We start from the raw sequence: 21913 nt of genomic DNA, 5'->3' as shown, positions 1-21913 counted from the left end.
CAGGTGGTGAAAGCACTAGCTCTTCAGTGATTCTGAAGTTTCCAGGAATAATTTGCTTGAGTTTTTCATCTATTTTTATTTCTCCCATATTTGGATCACTCATACTTTGGGAAACAAGCAAAAAATATTTCATTGCTTCTGTCTTCCCATTCATATCCCTAGCCTGTTTCTTATTTTTAATGGAGATGTAGTTGATTTGCAATATTAGTTTCAGGTATACAACACAGTGACTCAGAAATTTTATAGATTATACTCCATTTATAGTTATTATAAAATATTGGCTATATTTCTTGTACTGTACAGTATATTCTTGTAGCTTATTTATTTTATATAAGAGGCTTGTACCTCTTAATCCTCTACCCCTATCTTGCCCCTCCCCTCTTGTCTCTCCCTGCTAGTAACCACTAGTTAGTTCTCTATATTTGTTTTTGTTTCTTTTTTGTTATATTCAGTAGTTTCTTTTATTTTTTAGATTCCACATATAAGTGATAATATACAGTGTTAGTCTTTCTCTGTCTGACTTATTTCACTAAGCATGATACCCTCCAGGTGCATCCATGTTGTTGCAAATGGCAAAATTTCATTCTTTTCTATGCCTAGCCCAGTTTTTTTTAAAGATCTGTTTATTTATTTATTTTTAAATTTTTATTTATTTCTTTTAATTTTTTGCTGTGTTGGGTCTTTGTTGCCACGTGCAGGCTTTCTCTAGTTGCAGCGAGCAAGGGTTACTCTTCGTTGCAGTGCGCGAGCTTCTCACTGTGGTGGCTTCTCTTGTCACAGAGCATGGGCTCTAGGCGCACAGGCTTTAGTATTTGTGGCTCGCAGGCTCTAGAGCACAGGCTTAGTAGTTGTGGCACATGGGCTTAGTTGCTCCGTGGCATGTGGCATCTTCCTGGACCAGTGCTCGAACCTGTGTCCCCTGCATTGGCAGGCAGATTCTTAACCACTGTGCCACCAGGGAAGTCCCCTAGCCCATTTCTTTAAAAAACAACAACAACAACACATTACTAGGGAGTTGAGAGACCCTTGGAGAACTCTTGAGGAAACAGTGACCATCCTGTTGTCTCTTGAGGCCCTTGGCAGAGTGTAGAAGGAAGGGCTCTCCCCCCCAGGAAGCTGGCTGCAGGTTGCCAGGTGCCACAGTCACCAGGTGCCTTGGGTGGTATGTTGTTTCTCAATGAACTGCAGCCATTTCCAGATAGGAGTTGGCTCTTTCTCCACTTTCTGTTCCTTGGGCAACAGTAAGGTTTCTCTTCCTTAATGTGTGATCATGGCTAGGTGTGGGGTTGCTTGTGGAATTCTGGGGGATGGAAGGAATGGAGGAAATCAAGCTGAGTAGGTGATTCAGCATTCATGTTTGGCTTAAAACCATAGAATGTTAAGGATGATAGTGGATGTTTTCTTATGACTGATGGAATAATAAATTTGAGTGATTAGAGAAAGCTGGGAAACACTTCAAGAACCAGCTCAAATTTCTCAAGTAATGATGTCAGTTTTGGCTATTTGTGGTGATGATGTTTTTCATATTTAAGTGTTTCATATTCTGGATATACTAATCCTTTACTATTTATATTGTTAATAGCATCTAGTCTGTAGCTTATTTCTTAGCGTTGCTCACAGTGCTCTTTGTTGTAAAAAAAAAATCTATAACTTCATTGTAGTCAGTTTAAGCAGTCTTTCACGTTGTTTGATAGTCTTTTATTTCATGAGTGAAAAAGTGAAAGGACATAGGAAAGGCATATTTTAAAGATTGGGATGTGGTTTTCATCAGCATCTTTGGGTTTAATTTGGATTTTTAAAATTTTGATTTTGTGAAATTATTCTAGACATTACCTTGTCTGTAAGATTTTAGTAACTCCAAGGATTCACTTTACATTTTCTCTCATTTCTTTATATCTTATTCAGAAATTAAACTAGAATCTTTCAACGTTTCAGCCTTAGTCTGTCTTCTTCCCTTTGCTCAGAAGTTCCTACTTTGTGGCTGATTTGCTGAGAACTTGGTAATTCTTGCCTGTGGTTGCAGAGATGGCCAAAAATCTTCATCATCATGCTGAGCAGAGTAAAAATTAAATCTGTCTGCAGCAGAGGGCTAGAATTTCAGATGGGCTGAAAAGAGGTGTAGTTGTGTTTACAAATGACTGTTTCTTTAGTATTTTGGCCTTGATTGTGCTATAAGCAGTGGTTCTCTACAGGGATTGATTTTGCCCCCAAGGAGACCTCTGGCAAGGTATAGAGACATTTTTGGTTGTCACAACTGGGAAGATGCTACTAGAATCTAGTAGATGGGGGGGTGGGGGCTGGGATGCTGCTGAACACCCTACAATGTACAGGAGAGCCTCCGACAACAAAGGATTACCCAATCCCAAATGTCCGCAGTGCCAAGATTGAGAACCCCTGTGCAGTATTGGTATCTTTTACAAATGATTTGCAGTTGTTCCCCAGCCCTGTAAGAGCTAAGTGGAAAGCCTGGCCATTTCTTTTCTTCATGTCTTAGGTTGTTTCATGAGTTAGAGTGATATTGGTCCCCTTGCTCTCAGATCTCACTTTAAAAGATGTGTTTAATTTGGAATCCTCTAGTGACTTTTAGCATTAATGCTGTGAAGAGTTATTTCTTCCCAGGGAGCAACTATGATGAGAATTTTTTTCCCTCTCATACTGGCTTCTGTGACTATTTTGAAGGTGAATCACATTTTGGTTTGTGTGAGTTTTTAACTTTTTAAGGCTTATTGGCAAATATATTGGCTTGTCATGACATATATTGAGTCAGGGAAAGCTCGGTCCACAGAGAACATCAATAAGCTCTCATAAATGATGATATATTGAAGATTTTGAACATAAACATACTGAATAGGAACTAGTATACTTCAGTGGATTTTTTATTCATATGTGTTTTTCTCTAGTGGCAGTTTTTTAAAATAAAAACAAGCTCATTTTGAAAAATTCAACATATATTTGTTGAGCATCTGTCAGGCAGCTGGCATTTTTGTTAAGCTTGAGGGACGTGGTGGAGAATGAGATGGACAGAATCCCTTCCCTTAAGGAGCTACAGTCTAAAAGGAGAGACAGTAAGTGTTGGATCAAGTTCCTAAAATAACTTCAGATCTTGATAAGAACCTTGTAAATAATAAAGAAAGGGAATAAGCCCCAGGCGTTGGGAGGAAGGGCCTATTTTAGCCAGTGTGTTGGTTGTGGCAGTGGTGGTAAGGCTTTCTGAGGATGTAGCATTTATGCTTCAAAGAATCAACTTTTGGTTTTGCTTTTGCTCTTTAAAGTATGTTTTCCTCTGCTTTTTATTGTTTTCTTCCTACTACTTTCTTTGGGTTTAGTTTCCTGTTCTTTTTCTAATTTTCTGAAAAGAACATTTATTTACATCATTGATTTTCACTCTGTGTTTTTTTTGGTTTTGTTTTTTTGCTGCCCTTTGCCTCATGCAGGATCTTAGTTCCCCGAACTGGGATTGAACCTGTGCCCCTTATATTGGGAACGTGGAGTCTTAACCTCTGGATCACTCTCTGTTACTTTTTGACATTAATTTAAAGCTATGAATTTCTCTTTAAGAATAACTTAGCAATATCACACAATTTTTAAAAAATCAACTTTACTATATAATTTACATAAAGTAAAGTTCACATCTTTTACCTGTGCAGGTCGATGATTGTTGACAAATGTATGTACCCATGTTATCATCACCCTAATCAAGATATAGAAAATATCCATTTTCCCAGAAAGTTCTCTCATGCCCCTTTGTAGTCAATTTTCCAGGCAACCACTGAACTGATTTCTGTCATTATAGGTTAGCATTGCCTGTTCTAGAATTTTATATAAATGGAATTATACAATACAAATTTTTTTGTCTTTGGCCTCTTGCTCAGCATAATGTCTGTGAGATTCATATGTATTGTTGCATATGATCATAGTTTGTTCTTTTTTAGTGCTGAGTAGTATTCCAATTGCATGAATATATTACCTCTTGTTTATACATTCATCTGTTGATGGACATTTAATCTTATGAATGAACCTGCTTTGAACATTCCTGTAAAGTTGATTTTTTTAAAAAATTAGAGATATGTTTTCATTTATTTTATTTTATTTTTATTTATTTTATTTTTTTGGCTGCATCAGGTCTTCGTCGCTGTGCGTGGGCTTCTCTCTTGTTGTGGCATGCAGGCTTCTCTCTAGTTGTGGTCTTAGTTCCTCAACCAGGGATCGAACCCACATCCCCTGCATTGGAAGGTGGATTCTTTACTGCTTTACCACCAGGGAAGTCCCTGTTTTCATTTCTTTTAGATAAAATATCAATAAGTGAATTACTGGGTCATATGGTAGGTATATGTTTAGCTTTATAAGAAACTGCCAAAATGTTTTCCAACATGACTGTACCTCTTCACACTCCTGTCAGTAGTACATGAGAGTTCCAGGTGCCCCACATCCTTGCCAGCACTTGATATGGCCAGTCTTAGGAATTTTAGCCATTCTAAGTGGGTGTCCAGTGGTATCTGATTATAGTTTAAATTTGCATTTCCCTAATTATATTGAGCACCTTTTCATGTGTTCACTGGCCATTTGTATATCTCTTTTTCTGAGGTATCTGTTCCTCCCCTTTTGCTCTTTATTGGGTTGCTTGTTGTCCTTTTAATGAATTGTGGTTTTGAAAAATATATTCTAGATACAAGTCTTTCATCAGATATATGTTCTGCTGTTTTCTACAAGACTGTGACTTGACTTATTTTTTGGCTGCGTTGGGTCTTCGTTGCTGTGTGCGTGCTTTCTCTAGTTGTGGCGAGCGGGAGCTACTCTTCGTTTTGGTACGCAGGCTTCTCATTGCAATGGCTTCTCTTGTGGTGGAGCATGGTCTCTAGGCGCACGGGCTTCAGTAGTTGTGACAAGTGGGCTCAGTAGTTGTGGCTTGCGGGCTCTAGAGCACAGGCTCAGTAGTTGTGGCGCACGGGTTTAGTTGCTCCACGGCATGTGAGATCTTCCCGGACCAGGGCTCGAACCCGTGTTCCCTGCATTGGCAGGCGGATTCTTAACCACTGTGCCACCAGGGAAGCCCCAGCAATTTGATATTATTATACATTATGAAATAATCACCACAATGAGACCAGCTACCATCCATCACCATACAAAATTGTTACAATATTATTGACTGTATTCCTTATGTGTACATTACATCCCCATGACTTATTTATTTTATAGCTGGAAGTTTGTACCTCTTAATCCCCTTCTCCTAGTTCCTCTGTCTCCCCATACCCTGTCTGACAACCACCAGTTTGTTCTCTGTATCCATGAGTCTGTCTCTGTTTCATTTTGTTTGTTCCTTTGTTTTGTTTTTTAGATTCCACATACAAGTGAAATATAGTATTTGTTTTTCTTTGACTTATTTCACTTATACCTGCCAGGTTGATCAATGTTGCAACAAATGGCAAGATTTCATTCTTTTTCATGGTTGCGCAGCATTCTCCGCCTCTGGAATCTTGTCCCTTCAACTCCTGGTTGTCTCAGCATCTCTTCAATGCCTTTCAAAAGAGTCTTGTTGTTGTTTGTTTGTTTAAATTTACTAACCTATTCCTAGCTGTTCTTGGTGCCACCTTTGGTTTGCCTCAAGCTATTCCATCTTAGCTGGAAGCAGAAGCACCAAGCCAACATTTAAAAAAAAAGTGTGTGTGTGTGTGTTTTTGAGATATAATTCACCACTTTAAAGTGTACAATTCAGTGGTTTTTAGTATATTCACAACGTTGTGCACCCATCTCCACTTTCTAATATCAGAACATCCTCACCACCCCAAAAAGAAACCCTGTTACCTGTAAGCAGACACTGCTATTATCCTCTCCCTCAGCCCTTGGCAACCACTGTCCTACTTTCTGTCTATATAGATGTACCTGTTCTTTGCATTTCTGTAAATGGAATCATACAATATGCGGCCTTTTGTGTCTAACTTTAACTTAGCATAATAACTAAGTCAACTCTGCATGTGTGGTAAAATCTATGTAACATAAAATTTAGCATTTTAGCTGTTTTTAAGTGTACAATACTGTGGCATTAAGTACATTCACATTGTTGTTGCAACCATCACCACTGTCTATCACCAAAACGTTTTCACCATCCCATTCTGAAACTCTGTACCCATTAAACAATTACTCCCCATTCCCTTCTCCTCCAGCCCTTGGGAACCTTGGGAACCACGATTCTACATTCTGTCTCTATGATTTTAACTACTGTAAGTACCTCATATAAGTGGAGTCATATAGTATTTGTCTTTTTGTGACTGGCTTATTTCACTTAACATAATGTCCTGATTTATCAATGTGGTAGCATGTGTCAGAATTTCCTTCCTTTTGTAAGGCTGAATAATATTCCACTGTATGTATATATCACATTTTGTTTGTCCTTTCCTCTGTCCGTGGATACTTGGGCTGCTGTGAACGTGAATGTATAAATATTTCTTTGAGACCCTACTTTCAGTTCTTTTGAGTGTATATCTAGAAGTGGAATGGCTAGATCATATGGTAATTCTATGTTTAATTTTTTGAGGAATTGCCATAGTGTTTTCCACAGCAGTTGTACCATTTTACATTCCCACCAACAGTGTATAAGGGTTCTAATTTCTCCGCATCCTTGCTAACACTTGTTTTTTTAAAAGTAGCTATCCTAATGGGTGTGAGATGGTATGTTATTGTAGTTTTGATTTACATTTCACTAATGATTAGTGGTGCCGAACATCTTGTCATGTGCTTTTTGGCCATTTGTATATCTTCTTTGGGGAAATGACTGTTCATATCCTTTGCCCATTTTTTAATCTTTTTTTGTTGTTGTTATTGAGTTTTAGGAGGTCTCTTTATGTTCTGGGTATTAATCCCTTAATAAATATATGATTTGCAAATTCTATGTGTTGCCATTTCACTCTGTTCATAGTGTCTTTTTTTTTTAATTAATTTTGGCTGCGTTGGGTCTTCATGCTGCTCAGGCTTTCTCTAGTTGCGGCGAGTGGGGGCTACTCTTTGTTGCAGTGCGAGGGCTTCTCATTGCGGTGGCTTCTCTTGTTGCAGAGCACGGGATGTAGGTGCACGGGCTTCAGTAGATGTGGCTTGCAGGCTCTAGAGTGCAGGCTCAGAAGTTGTGGCACATGGGCTTAATTGCTCCGTGGCATGTGGGATCTTCCCGGACCAGGGCTCGAACCTGGCAGGCAGATTCTTAACTACTGCGCCACCAGGGAAGCCCTGTTCATAGTGTCTTTGATGTGCAAAATTTTAAAGTTTTCATGAAGTCCAGTCTGTTTGTTTGTTTGTTTCTCTTTTATTGACTATGCCTTTGGAGTCATATCTAAGAAATCATTGCCAAATCCAGTGTCATGAAGTTTTCCCCCTATGTTTTTCTTCTAAGAGTTTCATAGTTTTAGGCTTTACAGTTAGATCTTTGATCCATTTTGAGTTAATTTTTGTGTAAGGTAAGGGTCCAGTTTCATATTTCTGCATGTGGATATCCAGCTTCCTGGTACCATTTGGCAAAGTAACTGCCCTTTTCCTATAGCATGGTATTGGCAATTTTGTTGAAAATCATTTTGGCCATATATGTGAGAGTTTATTTCTGGGCTCTATTCTATTGCATTTGTCTATATATCTCTATTTATGCCAGTATCACACTGTTTTGATTACTGTAGCTTTGTTGCAAGTTTTGAAATCAGAAATTGTGAGTCCTCCAACTTTGTTCGTTTTCAGGATTGTTTCTGCCTATTTTTGTAAATAAAGTTTTACTGGAACAGAGCTGCACTCATTCACTCATTTGTTTATGTATGGTTGCTTTTGAGCTACAATAGCAAAGTTGAGTAGTTGCAACAGAGACCTTATGGCCCACAAAATCTAAAGTATTTATTCTCTGACACTTTATAGAAAAAGCTTGCCAATCCCTGAACATTAATACTCTTTGCTCATTTCCCCAGCTGTAGTGGATTATACCACAGATATGTAAATCAAAAGGAAAAATAATTTGTACAAGAGTGCTTATGCCAGTATAGATGTGAATGAAAAGTAAAAAACAGCCCAAATGCCCAGCTGCAGGGGAATGACAAATTATTCTGTGATATGCTGTTAACTTGCCATTAAAATGACATGTGGACTATATCAAAGAAATATTTATATATAAAACAAGTGATTAAAAGTAGAACACAAAATGATGTGTATTCATTGATTACCAGTATAAAATAAATGTATATTAACAAATGTGGAAAAGTTGAGACCTAAATAGTTTAGAGGTTAGTGCCTGTTACATTTTATTTTCCATTAAAACTTCTAAAGTTAAAAAAACTGTAAATTTTTTATTTTGGAAAATCTCAAACATAATAACAAAATAGAGACATAGTTTTAAAAAATGTAAAATGAACCTTGTGTTCCCAGTACTCTTTTCAGTCATTATAAATACAAGGCTAGTCTTGTTTCATCTCTTCCCCCACAATCTTGGGTTATTTGGAAGTACTAGTTCCTTGTAAGATTTTACCTATAAAAGCTTAGGAGTATTTAATCTGTTCTCTAATATTTAAAGTCCCTAAAAAACAAACACACAAACAAAATGAAACAAACACCATATCTTTATCATACCTAATTTTTTAAAATCAATAATTCCTTATATCATAAAATATCCAGATAATCCCTGATTATCTTTAAAAAATATTTTTACTGTTAATTTTTTAAAATCCCTACTAGGTCTACATTTAGTTGATTTGTCTTTTAAATCTCTTTAATATATAAGCTTTTTAAGTACAGCTAAGATATAACCTGCCTTTTTTTCGTTTTCTTTTTTTCCTTGCAACTTATTTATAGAAGAAAAGGATTCACTTGTTCTGTAGTTTTGCACATTTCTAGACTTTGCTGATTGTATCCCTATGGTTTTGTTTATCAAGTTTAACATAGTCCTTTGTTCCCTGTATTTTTGTAAACTGGGAATGAGATATCAAGGTGTGTTCAGGTTCAGGTTCAGTGTTTTGACACACATACATCATAGGTTGTGGTGCACATATTCTACATCATGTCAGGAGGTACATGGTAAGACTTGGAATCCACTGATCTTTGTTTATATAGATGAGATTGAGGAGGAAGAAGAAATGGAATAGTTGGAGAAAGGGCCCTGGAAGTGTTTGTACCTTATACCCCTAATGAATGAAATATAGGTATTTTTTTTTCAAAGCTACTCATTTGGCTATCATATTTGTTGTGATGGTGTTCATAACTTGTTCCTGAGAAGCTTATGTAAGTGTTCATTGGTGTTTATATAACTCTGGTGATCACTGCTCACAGCTGTCTTGCATGAGGGAGAAAGTTCAGAGATATCTGCCACCAGGTCTGATTCCATGATCCTGAACTTGGGTGGTAGTAGTCACTGACTTTTAAACCATGCAGACACTAATTTTCCTTTGTCAAAGCACATGTCTCTACCTCCTTGTGAATCTTTAATCTTTTTTCCTCAGTGAATTTTGGTGGATTATACTCTAGAATTTTGGGGTGGGCTATTTTTTTAAAGTTAAAGTAATTATCTTGGTTAGGTTGTAAATTCACATGGTTCAATATTCAGAAGGTACAAAAGAGCACAGTGAAAAGTTATATTTTGACTTAGGGAAATAACAGTTGTATTATTAAGAATAGTTTAAGATGTGGTGTACATTATAATGTTATGTAGAAACCAGAAACTTCACAATAAGCATTATGAAGCAGTAATGAAGCACTTGTAAAACACTGACTTACATGACAACAAATTTTAAATATTAGCACATCCGTAAACTAAATCCCCTTTAACAAGCAAATAGTAGTTGTTGAACACAGAAGCTAAGGATTCGTTCAAAGAATGCTAGGTGGTAAGGAGCTGATTTAGACCTGTATCCTGTATATAAAGGAAAGGGGAAACCTGTGTCTGAACTCAGTGTGCATGAGAATTGTATATACTGTTTGATCATTTTAAAATTACTACTGTGCTTGGCTACATTCAACCCATGCCAGACAGAAATTCACAGCCAAGCCTCACAAGTTGGAATGTCTGATAGAGAATATGTGACATTCAAAGACTATCAGGTTTTATTCTTCCTCCTCCCAGGAACAGCCCACTCTCCAAGGCAGAAACCAGAAGAAATAAATACAATAGTTGGCAACAAGTTCCCACTGCCCAACAGATCAAGTTCAAACCCTTTGGACGGACATTCAAGGCCTGCTGTCTATACTCTGACTCTGTTCTGCCTACTCTGTAGCCTTGCCTCCAGCTGTTCCTCCAGGTGGTTACTCAATAAATTTTCTTGTGAAATAGAAACAAAACAAAAGGCCTTAAGGCCAGGAGAGCATCAAAGGTCATTATCTAACCAGGTCAAGGGACCCAGCAAAACACCAAGTTGAATTGTGCCAACACAGCCCTGAGCCTGCTGTCTAGCCATCTATTCCTTTGGGAGAAAAAATTTGATGGCCTCCCAATTAGGAGGGAAGAATTCAGGACTGTGAGTTAGGAGCAAGGTGACAATAGTACTATATGACAATGCTATGGAAGTATTAGCTCTTTGGAGGAGTGGGAGGCCTGAAGGAATGATAGTCTTTAAGGAAAACCAAGAGTTGCTGAGCTTTCCTCCTATAGGGCTTTAGATGGAAATGAGAGAGGACTATTTAAGGAGGGTAGTGAATTTGGGAAGACAACTAGCCAGACTTGCAGTTCTACTTTGGAACTTCTCTTTTAGTTCTCACGTCTGACTGGACACAGGAGCGATGGCACCCTGTCTCCTCAGAACGTGGAACAGGTCCATGAGCCCAGGCCACTTAACCACCCTGGACTCTGCTGTCTTTAGGAGGCCTTTTTATAAATGTCTGCTGTGGACCTAGTGGTAATGGAGAGGGGATTGTGATGTTTTAACCTCTTGCTCCTGTTAATGATATTGCAGTGTCCCATCGTGAACATTCTTTGGTGCCTCCCTTGACCATTTCCCCTTTGCTGTTCAAAAAGCAAAGGTTATCTCCCTGAAATCTTTAGTGGTCTCTCTGTGTAAGAGTCAAGGAAGATGCTTCCAGTGCTGCTTCAGGGGAGTGAATCAACCTGGGCATTCACATGTGAGTGTGTGTGCGTGCATGCACACAGGTCCACACCCACCATCTCCCTCCACCCACAGTTTTTACAATGGCCACATTAGCTTCCCCTCCCTACCCAAACACCAGGCAATGGGATATAGAATGATAGGAATAAAAGGCCTTGGAATTAGTCTTCCCTGGGACAGGGATTGACTTCTGTTCCAGCATCCAAGAAACTTGGTCTATACCTCTGGTCTGTACCTAAGTTTTCCTTGGACAAGGGGCTCCTGGGAAGAGACAGGGAAGTGCTTGTTGGGTTGGAAGGCCACTCATGCTATTTTGCTTAGTTTATTTTAGCCAATATTGAACTGCATGTACTTTCCTAACCATTCCACCTTGTTTAGAGTCTCTATTCCTTTTGCTTATGCTCCTCTATCTGTCTAGAATATTCTCTTTTTCCTTCCTTTTCTAGCTGATGCCTACCCATTCTGTTAGATTAAACCCAAGTCTCACGTTTCCCAAGGAAGCGCCCCCATAACCAGTGATAGGCAAGGCTAGATTAAGTGTCCTTTCCCCAAGTGTTATTGCTATTAGGCATTCCATTGTATACGTATACACGTTTCCCCACGTGGACCATTCCATTGTGCCTTGGCACAGGGCCTGATACATAGCAGATGCTCAAATGTATGTTAGGCTAAACTAAAAGTGGGGGATGGGAGAGAGAACAGTGTCTGGTTTACGGCAGCCTCAAGTGGAAAGGTTTAGAATGTGGATGGGTGTGTGTGTAAGAAACACTCATTTTGTAACAACAAAATGCTGTTTTCATATGTCATTTCTGCTTGTCTCTTTGCTTTCTGATTTTTGATCTTTGATTAGGATATACAATTGAAGTTTGAGTTCTCCATACAAATAAATACTGCTACCTGGCATGGCTGACCAAGCTCCAGAGCTTTGTGTGCTCCCAGACTGTTGAATGTGGTTGCGGGAGTATGGAGTTTGGCAGACCAGGGTTTAAAGAATAATATTTTCCATGAGAGAGCTATTTACATCCTCATTTACACATGTGGGAACTATGGCTCAGAGAAGTTGAACCCATGAACATAGAGCTATAAGTGACAAAGCTAGGATTCAACACCAGGATTGCCTGGCTACAAAGCTTATTCTCATAACTGTCTGCTCCTGTTTTCCTGCTTATTTCCTGTATACCCATAGGCAAGTCTTTTTAACTTTTTAGGACTTCAGTTTATCATATTTATTTATTTTTAAAATTTACTTATTTTTTTTTGGCTGCTTAGGGTCTTCGTTGCTGCCTGTAGTCTTTCTCTAGTTGTGGCAAGCGGGGCTACTCTTCGTTGTGGTGCGTGGGCTTCTCATTGCGGTGTCGTCTCTTGTTGCAGAGCACGGCCTCTAGGCACACGGGCTTCAGTAGTTGTGGTACACGAGCTTAGTTGTTCCATGGCATGTGGGATCTTCCCGGACCAGGGCTCGAACCCTTGTCCCCTGTATTGACAGGCAGATTCTTAACCACTGAGCCACCAGGGATGTCCCAGTTTATCATATTTAGAGTGAAGGGAGCAAAACTCACCTTGTAGAGTTATTGTAGGAAAGAAAGAAGAAAAGAAACCAAACCCATTCTTTGTACCTGGAATAGTGGTAGTCATAGTAAAAGCAGCAGCTGTTTTATACAATGTTTACTGTGTGCCAGGCATTGTCTTAGCGCTTTATCTAGGCTATCTCATATAATCATCACCACAACCGTCTGAGACTGAGGAATAACACTACAGTTGTTATTCCCTTTTTATAAATGAGGAACAGAAAGGTTATAAAAAGGGGTAGAGTTGGTGTTCACACCCCAGCAATCTGGCTTCAGTGTCTATACTGAACCCTCATGCTCTGTTATCTCTTGGGAAACATTAGTTTCCAACTTCATGCTGTTCTAGAATCTGGCATTAATATGAAAGAGACCATAGGGAACCCAGAATGGTAATAGGGCCAGGAGGGGCTACACCAAGTCACGGAAGGTGAGCAGTAACAGAATGTCTGGGACACTCATGATTCCCTGACTCAGCCACTGACTGGTAAGACATCCCTTTGGTATTTTTTGGTGGTTGAGTGCATAGGATGATGACCCATGGTAAGTCTTTTTTTCAGCTTGGTGACATCAGCTTACTGGTTCACTCATTGAGGTCTGTGGCAGCCCTGGCCTCCCTTTACCAAAGTCTACAAGGTTGCATGTTTCTTCTTGAGTCCATACTGACATGTTTTTTTAAATGTTGAATATATAAATGAGAGAGAAGGAACAAATCTCCCTTACAGAAAAATTCCAGATAATAAATGTAGATGGAAAGAGGGAAATAGAAAACCGCCATTAGAACACCACAGTAATAATTGCTCTAGGTAAGATCCACTGATGAATGTTAAAACTAGTGAATGAAACTTCTAAGGATATTTGTGTTCTGAAAGCCTCAAATAACCCCCCCAAAACATTTTTTGTATGTGGTTTTAATATATGTCCAGAAATTCTTTGATGCCCCTCCCTCCAGGAAATGGAGCTTAATTCTCTTTCCCTTGAATGTGGGCCAGGATTAGAGATTGGCCTCTTAAGAATAAAATACGGAAAGGGAAACATAGTAATTTTACAGTGGAGAAATCTGGCAGACACCACTTCAAGGTTAATGTCACCAGTAATAAGTCACGTTGATATCGTGTACCCTGATAAGATGTGATGAGAAGAGCACTTCACCTCTGTGGTATTCTTTCCTAAAAGTCATAACCCCAATCTAATCATCGGGCAAACCCAAATTGGGGGACAGTCTACAAAACACCTGACCAGTACTCTTCAAAAAAGTATCAAGATTGGGAGTTCCCTGGTGGTCCAGTGGTTCGGATTTCGCGCTTTCACTGCCAGGGCCCGGGTTCAAACTCAGGGAACTAAGATCGCACAAGTCCCTTGGTACGGACAAAAAAAAAAAAAAAAAATCAACGTCATGAACGACAAGAATAGGCTGAGAAACTGCTGCAGTTTAGGGAAGACTAAAAAGACGTGAAAGCTAAACGCAATATGGTATCCCGGATAGGATCCTATAACAGAAAAAGATATTAGTGGAAAACTGGTAAATCCAAAATAACAAACAAAAATAATACCACCAAAAAACAAAACTTCCTGAGTCCTTCCTGCCTGAGAGCCAAGTGACATGGACTAGAGCACCTCAGTTTCAGCATTTCTGTTCTTATTTTGAATTCCTCTTACCTTTGGGAAAGACCTTTTGGTTGTGTAGTGCTTGTATCTGGGAGGCTGTAGCAACTTGGGGACAGGTCTATGTGATTGTCAAATCCTGCTCATCCAGCGAATAGAATGCAGCTCAGCAAATGAGGAGAGGGATGTGCACATGGACCCCAGTTCTTGCTGGTGGTTGATACCACAAATGACATTCCCTCTGTCAGGAATTTCTTCTTCCCCTTTTTCCCCTGTCCCCAAGGCAATAATACCGTTAGACATTCTGTTCATCTTTTAAGTTCTCGCTTACATTTTACCTCCCATATAATTCCTTGTGTGATCATCCCATGAAATAGTACCTTTCATATTCCTGTGACCCTAACACAATTATTCTTGGTTTAGCTAATTACCTCTGGCTGAAAAATGGTACCTTAAACTTTGAAGGTCTTTAGGTCAGTTTCCCTGCCCCTCTTGTGGTATTTAGCACACCTTGCCTTATTATGTCTAGAAAACAAACTCGTTGAAGGGAAAGAATTTAGAAATATTCCTTTAAGCATCTAGGACAGTGCTTGCCATGTTATAATCCCTCATTAAATGGTTGGCAAATTGAATGAACCCTTTAATACACTGAAGGGAGGAGTGGTCTCCCTATTGGCAGATGAGACTTGCTTAGAGTCATACAAATGAGTGTGAGCTGTATTGGGAACTCAGTTGTCCCTTTCTGAGTAGTCTGAGACCATGACACTTCCTCTCTCTGATCATAGTGCTAAATTATATCAAGAGTAATGGCTATCATTTGTTTTGAGCCTACTCTGGGGGCCAGGCCTGGTTCTAAGCATGCACACTATTTAGTCCTCACAACAGCTCTGCAGTGTGGACATTACTATACTCATTTTATAGATAAGTCCATTGAGGTTCAGAGAGATGTAACTTGCCTTATTAGATCACCAGCTAATAAGTTGCTGAGTTGAGATTTGAACCCTGGTGTGTCTGGCATCAAAACCCACTCTTCCTTCAGTAAAGGTTGGTCCCTGGCACCTCTTTCCCTTTGTCTCTTCAGACCCATCCCTGGAAGACATGTGTGGCACTGAGTGTGCCCAGCTGGGGGAAGATGGGCAGCGGCCACCACGGTGCACTTCAACTACCTCATCTCAGTCTGAGCCTTCAGAGCAGCTTAGGCGCCACCAAGGCAAGAGCCTTGCCTCCGAGGACCCCAAAAAGAAGAGAGCTCAGAAGCCCTCCCACATGAGGAGAAACATACGGTAAGCTATGCTCTGGGTAAGAGGGGAAGAGAGGGAGTAGAAGTATTACCTTCATTTGAAGGCTGTCAGTAGCAAAAGGACTGGTTTGAGCAGGAGAGTCCGATTTCCCAAGGAGAAAAGTATAAGTTGTGTGCCCCAATTAATAGTGAAGATGCAGCTCAGGACCACTGGGTCTGGGCTGTCAGAGGATACAGGGCTGAAGTGGATAGCACTCGAGCACCCCTGGGGAGTGCCCCACTCTTTGGAGGCCCTGGGAAGCAGCTGTAGCATGCTCTGGTTGGACTCTGGTTTCTTCCTTTATTTTTTCCTTATGTCTCAAAATAAGAGGAGATAAAAGAAGTTGAGTTCTTATTTTCTTAGAACTCAACATCAGTTGGAAGACGACTGGTCCAAAGCAGGGCTTCTTCCTTGAGCTAAGAGGTCAGCAGATGTGAACTTCCTTAACTATCCAAATCTCCAGTAGTCCTTTCTTCTACCAATGGCAATTTTGCTGTTGAAAGGAGATAAATGATATTTTTTTCCTCCTACCCTCATTTTTTTTTAAACATAATGATGACTTGAAAATTTAAGTTTGGGAAATAAGGATGTAGAATCATCCATAATCCTACTTTCCCATATAACAACTCTGTTTTTGATACTGCTTTCCAGCTTTATGAATTACATATTACTCTATTTCACTCTTGATCTGTATATGCAGAGATGATTCAGCAGGGACACCTGTCAGGAAGTTAAATAATATGAAAAACATATTAGCCCAGAACCACCTGAGCCTTGAAGTCCCATTTATTTTTTGACCTTGACCATTTCGTGGGTGTAGTGGGACTGATATGGCTTCTTCTCCCACCTCAGCTCTCTGAGCCCAGCAATGATGGTTTCCCTCTTTATCTTGACATTACATTGCCCAAATCTCAAGTGAACCCAAGTGCTCTCTCTTATTTAAATGTTTAGCAAGCTGCTCCGGGAGGATCAGTTGGAGCCAGTTACCAAAGCAGCACAACAGGAAGAATTGGAAAGAAGGAAACGCCTGGAGCAGCAGAGGAAGGATTACGCAGCCCCCATTCCCACTGTTCCCCTGGAGTTCCTTCCCGGTAAGCAGTGGAGGTGGCAGGAAAGGTGCCGTGCTGCAGGGAGAAGAGACCCTCAGTGCACACTGTGGTCAAGGACAGATCTGGAATAAGATGGTGACCTCTCAGGAATCCTTTCAATCCATTCACTTTCTTAGAAGCACACGATCAGAAGGATCTCATTTGAAAAGTTAAGATGGATAAAAATGTACCTCCTCAAATTGATCTTATTTAGATTTTCATCCATAACTTTGGATGTTAACATGCTAAGGGATTAGGGCATTTTCTAGTGGTCAGGTGAATACTAGGAAGTAAGAGCCAGTGGAGAAAAGGGAATTTGGGAAGAAGACTGGGGTTTTTGAGATGCCCTCTACTTGTCTCCTCAGGGGATAGTCCCCCAGAGAGCAACAAAGGAGGAGGATGGCAAACCATTTTGGAAAACATGTTTGAGCTAAATGTGGTTTTGACATTCCCTTCCATCTTTTTTTCCCCAGAGGAAATTGTCTTAAGAGCAAGTGATGGACCCCAACTGCCTCCTCGGGTCTTGACCCAGGAAGTGATTTGTTTGGACAGTAGCAGTGGCAGTGAAGATGAAAAAAGCAGTCGAGATGGTAAGATTGAGCCAGAGGTGCCCCTCCTTCCTCCTGACCCAATGTTTGCCCTGAGAGATTGGCTGTACCTTTGAATAGAAGATTGTTCAGTCCTTCCTCATTCAGTTTGGGGTCTGACTCTGACAAATTTTCCTGAGTCTCCTTGGTAAATATAAGTTTTCGCCTTGTCTTAACATGAAGCTAAAAGAGAGAAATAATAGAAATAAAAATTTTTACAAGTGATAACAAGTTCTAACTTGGTTTCCATGCTCTCCTGTTTTTACAACGAGCAGTAAATTGTCTCTGCTTCCTGAGTTTTTGTTTTGTTTTGTTGGCTGTCTCAGAGGTGATTGAACTGAGCTCTGGAGAGGAGGACACTCTGCACATTGTGGACAGCAGTGAGTCTGTCAGTGAGGAGGATGAGGAAGAGGAGAAAGGTGGCACCCATGTGAATGACGTCTTAAATCAGCGCGATGCTCTGGGGCGGGTCCTTGTCAACTTGAACCACCCTCCGGAAGAAGAAAATGTCTTCCTGGCCCCGCAATTGGCACGGGCAGTGAAACCGCATCAGGTACAGCAAATCTGGACTCTTCTCTTGGTCTCCTTTCAGCTTCCTTGCTGTGGACGTCACCCGCATCACAGCCTGTGAAGTACTTGTTTGGTACCATGAGCAGCTATTGGAAAGGCCTGATTCTTCCTCCTAGCAGTTGATGCTTCAGGATTCCTGATGAATGGGAAGGGACAAGCCTGAGAGATGCCTTATCATGTAGAAGGTGCTAATCTTTTGGCTTAATAATCTTGAGCCTCCTTCTGTGAGATCTGAAAGACTGATTGAGATACTCTCTGGAGAGCAGTGCTTTGATTAGGGAGTTGTTGCTCTGGAAGAGATGTGAGACTCAGAAGTCTGAGGGACTTTCTGATAGGAAGGATCAGAGAAGTTTGTGTTGACCCAGAACCTGGAACCAGGACCAGTGAGTGAAAGCTCTATGAAGGCAGAGGTTGACTCAACGAAAGAACTAACAGTAAGAATAGCTCCTTGTGAAATGGGCTTCCTTGAGGTGAGCAGCCAATGTCAGCCAGACCAAGCCTAAGTGAAGGACCCAGTCAGGAATTTGGTACTCAAGATTCTTGGCTTAGATGGGCCACTGTACCAGGTGAATGCTTTTCTGTGTTTTCTCCGAGAAGAAAGTCACCAGCCAATAAACTAATCAGGGTTCAGGGAAACTTCTGTAGCCATCCACACCAGCTGTCTGGTATAATGTCTGCTCATTTACTTAATTCTGACTAATTCCAATGTAAGTAAACTAGACCCCTGGTCTTTGCCAGCCAAAGATATTTGTTTGTGTTTGTTCCCTGTCAGATTGGTGGGATCCGGTTCCTGTATGATAACCTGGTGGAGTCCTTGGAGCGATTTAAGACCAGTAGTGGCTTTGGCTGTATCCTGGCCCACAGCATGGGACTGGGGAAAACTTTGCAAGTGATCTCCTTCATCGATGTCCTCTTCCGCCACACGCCAGCCAAAACTGTCCTTGCCATTGTGCCAGTAAGTGTTTGGGAAGACACCACTTGGTCACCCCTCTGCAGAGCTCTGGAGTAATGCCTTACTGGGAACTAAAAAGCCTTATGAGCTCAGCTCTGAGCTTGTTCCCTAAAACTCTGTTTTTGGACTTGACTTTCTGATAGGTTAATACTCTTCAGAACTGGCTGGCAGAGTTCAACATGTGGCTCCCAGCTCCTGAAGCCCTTCCAGCTGACAATAAGCCTGAAGAAGTCCAGCCTCGGTTCTTTAAAGTTCACATCTTGAATGATGAGCACAAGTAGGTGGCCTGCCCTCTCCTCTCTGCCCCTTTTCTTTTATTTATTTTCTATTATTATTTTAAAATTTTTATTTATTTTATTTATTTACTTTTGGCTGGCTTGGGTCTTTGTTGCTGTGCACAGGCCTTCTCTAGTTGGGGTGAGCAAGGGCTACTCTTCGTTGTAGTGTATGGACTTCTCATTGTGGTGGCTTCTCTTGCTGCGGAGTGCGGGCTTCAGTAGTTGCGGCACATGGGCTCAGTAGTTGTGGCTCGCGGGCTCTAGAGCACAGGCTCAGTAGTTGTGGTGCACGGGCTTAGTTGCTCCATGGCATGTGGGATCTTCCCAGATTAGGGCTTGAATCTGTGTCCCCTGCATTGGCAGGAGGATTCTTAACCACTGCGCCACCAGGGAAGGTCCCCCCCCTTTCCTTTTAGACTTCTTCCCAGGGTCTGGATGTCAAGGCAATCTATCTGGGTATGTGCCTTGTCCTCTCAGATTCCTTTTGGTTTCTTGATGTACCCCCCTCTCTCTTCTTGCTACTCATTTTTTCTCTGCCTAGTTTTTCAGTAAAGTCAGAGTTATGTAGCCTGGAAAATTTCTTGTATTCTGCTTGAAGATGCTTTTATATCCTGAAATATCTGTGTACATGGTCACATTTTCCCATGTGTATAGTAATAAAATTCAGCATGATAAAATGAAACTTTCCATCTCCTAACTTTTCACGTTTTACATTTATCTTTTATTAGAAACCTAATCACCAGTCTCTACTTTTAAGCACCAATCTATATTTGATCTTTAACAGTACATCTTCCAAGCTTTGAAAGGTGCAAACCTTTTTTTGTTTCAGATTTAAATAAAATTATTTATATTTCCATTCCATAAATTTAACCTGGTTTCCAAAAATCTAAAGCTATTTCTTGATCCAAGCCAGCAATCCATGCTACCCTTTCCCCTCGTTGATATGGATAATTGAGAAGGTAGACTTTCTTTTCTGCAGAGGCCACCTTTTGTGATGTTTGGTCACACACATCAAAATGAGGAGACTATGAGTGGCCTCACAGGTGGCTGATCACCTGCTCTTTCCTAGATTTCAGGACTGTCAGTCCACACAGCAGTTAATGAAATACAGCCAGGGCTCAATATAGAGGGACTGTGCTGAGTGGCATCCGGTCTCTGCTGTTCTTTTTCCTTTACTGTGCGTCCTTGGCTCTTTATTCACGAAGGCCTGGGCAGGTGAAAGGTAGAATGTTGCCCTTGCTTTTACTACTTTGTATTCATTATGGGAATAACTTGAAATTCTCCCTCAAATGTAGAATTGTAGTCATGAATGTACATCCAGGGAGGTTGTCACTTTTGCTTGTCTTGTGCCATTGAATTTCTGTTTTTTGTTATTTAACCATCATCAGTAAACCAGTCCATCCTTACTGCAATTAGTGTCTCTAGAATGGTGGGAAAGTCCTTGGGTAGCTGGCCAGCCCTTTGATGCTGCCACATGAAGTCTTTGGCAATAAGGACTTCTGAATGTACATGAACACAGCTTTGACTGTGAGGAATTTTTCCTGGGAAGCAGGAGAAGAAATAATACTTTCTTTCTGTTCACTCTTGCAGGACAATGGCAGCTCGTGCTAAAGTGATGGCTGATTGGGTGTCAGAGGGTGGGGTGCTGCTGATGGGGTACGAAATGTACAGACTCCTCACCCTGAAGAAATCCTTTGCCACAGGTAGACCGAAGAAAACCAAGAAACGTTCTCACCCGGTCATCATTGATCTGGATGAGGAAGATCGACAGCAGGAGTTTCGAAGAGGTGGGCAGCCTCTCTGGGAATACTCTAAAGGGTGATCCAGGGGAAAAGAAATAGTGTCTGCTATAGCACCTAGTCAAATGGGAAGCATTATTGATGTGAGTTGTATTGACATGAACCAGAAATCCTGGTCCCCGAGGTAGGTGGGATGACCTGCACTGGCTCTCAGAAAGTATTGCTTTCTCTGCAGGCTGTGGAATTCTGGGTAGGCCAGGCCACAGGCTGGCATGGGGGAGACTCCCCTGTGTCTTTCACAGAACAGTTAGAAGAGTAACTGCTCCCTTCACCACTTCCCAGAGATGTTGTGAAATAGCATTAAGAAAATATAAAGTATTTAAATCGCTAATATACAGAGTAGTAATAATGTTGTTTGTGAATTTATAAAAGAAGAATTTATCCCAATTTTCTTGTTTTTTTGGTGAAAGCCATTCTTCTCATAGTTCTAGTTCTGTTCCCTCTTCTATGGGGCCTTGGTCTATTTGGGGAAGAAAAATTTTTTTAAGGTTCAGAGGCTGTTTCATTTTATAGATCTCTTCATCTATGAGATTCTGTTTTTTAGGTTTGCTTCTGTGGCTGAATTTGCCATTTAGCATTGACTGGCGAGTAACTCCAGGAAGACCTTGTCCTTTAGTTAGTTCCCACTAGCCAGCTCTCAGATGGCACCAAGACAATGGTGAGAGTCAGTGGAAGTGTCTGGATTATTCCCATCAATATCATGCAGACTCTTTTTTTTTTTTTTTTTTTTTTCAATACACGGGCCTCTCACTGTTGTGGCCTCTCCCATTGCGGAACACAGGCTCCGGACGCACAGGCTCAGCGGCCATGGCCCACGGGCCCAGCCGCTCCGCGGCATGCGGGATCCTCCTGGACCGGGGCATGAACCCGCGTCCCCTGCATCGGCAGGCGGACTCCCAACCACTGCGCCACCAGGGAAGCCCTGTGCAGACTCATTTTTAATCCTAGGCTGGTACTCTGTAAAGTCGTGCTGTCTGGTACCTAGTTGGTATAAGCCCTAGGAATGCAAGTCAGTTTTACTCTTAGCCTAAAGGGGAAAAAATTAAGGAAAGGAAAGAGGGAAAAGGGATATTTACTGCAAGAGTCAATAGGCCAGGTTAATGTGTCACACCAAATGCACAGGAGCTTGAATGGC

General features: G+C 40.9%; 1 protein-coding gene across 5 annotated transcripts in view; it reads left to right on the top strand.

Annotated features, from left to right (window-relative positions):
* RAD54L2 (RAD54 like 2) overlaps window positions 1–21913 on the top strand; it is a 97717-nt gene that overhangs the window by 55786 nt on the left and 20018 nt on the right. For 3 of the 5 annotated variants that reach the window (XM_067044043.1, XM_067044044.1, XM_067044045.1), the window contains exons 3-10: window positions 6162–6218; window positions 15306–15507; window positions 16456–16595; window positions 17066–17182; window positions 17506–17732; window positions 18522–18704; window positions 18845–18978; window positions 20570–20766. In XM_067044043.1, the coding sequence (XP_066900144.1) occupies window positions 6162–6218; window positions 15306–15507; window positions 16456–16595; window positions 17066–17182; window positions 17506–17732; window positions 18522–18704; window positions 18845–18978; window positions 20570–20766 (1257 nt within the window). The remainder of the gene's footprint in view (window positions 1–6161; window positions 6219–15305; window positions 15508–16455; window positions 16596–17065; window positions 17183–17505; window positions 17733–18521; window positions 18705–18844; window positions 18979–20569; window positions 20767–21913) is intronic. The other 2 variants (XM_059075256.2, XM_067044046.1) reach the window with 1 other exon arrangement.

This window comes from Kogia breviceps, chromosome 10 (assembly GCF_026419965.1).
Source record: "Kogia breviceps isolate mKogBre1 chromosome 10, mKogBre1 haplotype 1, whole genome shotgun sequence".
In the NCBI taxonomy this organism is placed as follows: Eukaryota; Metazoa; Chordata; class Mammalia; order Artiodactyla; family Physeteridae; genus Kogia; species Kogia breviceps.
The sequence above is the reverse complement of the archived record's forward strand: the minus strand, read 5'-3'. Positions and strand labels throughout refer to the sequence as shown.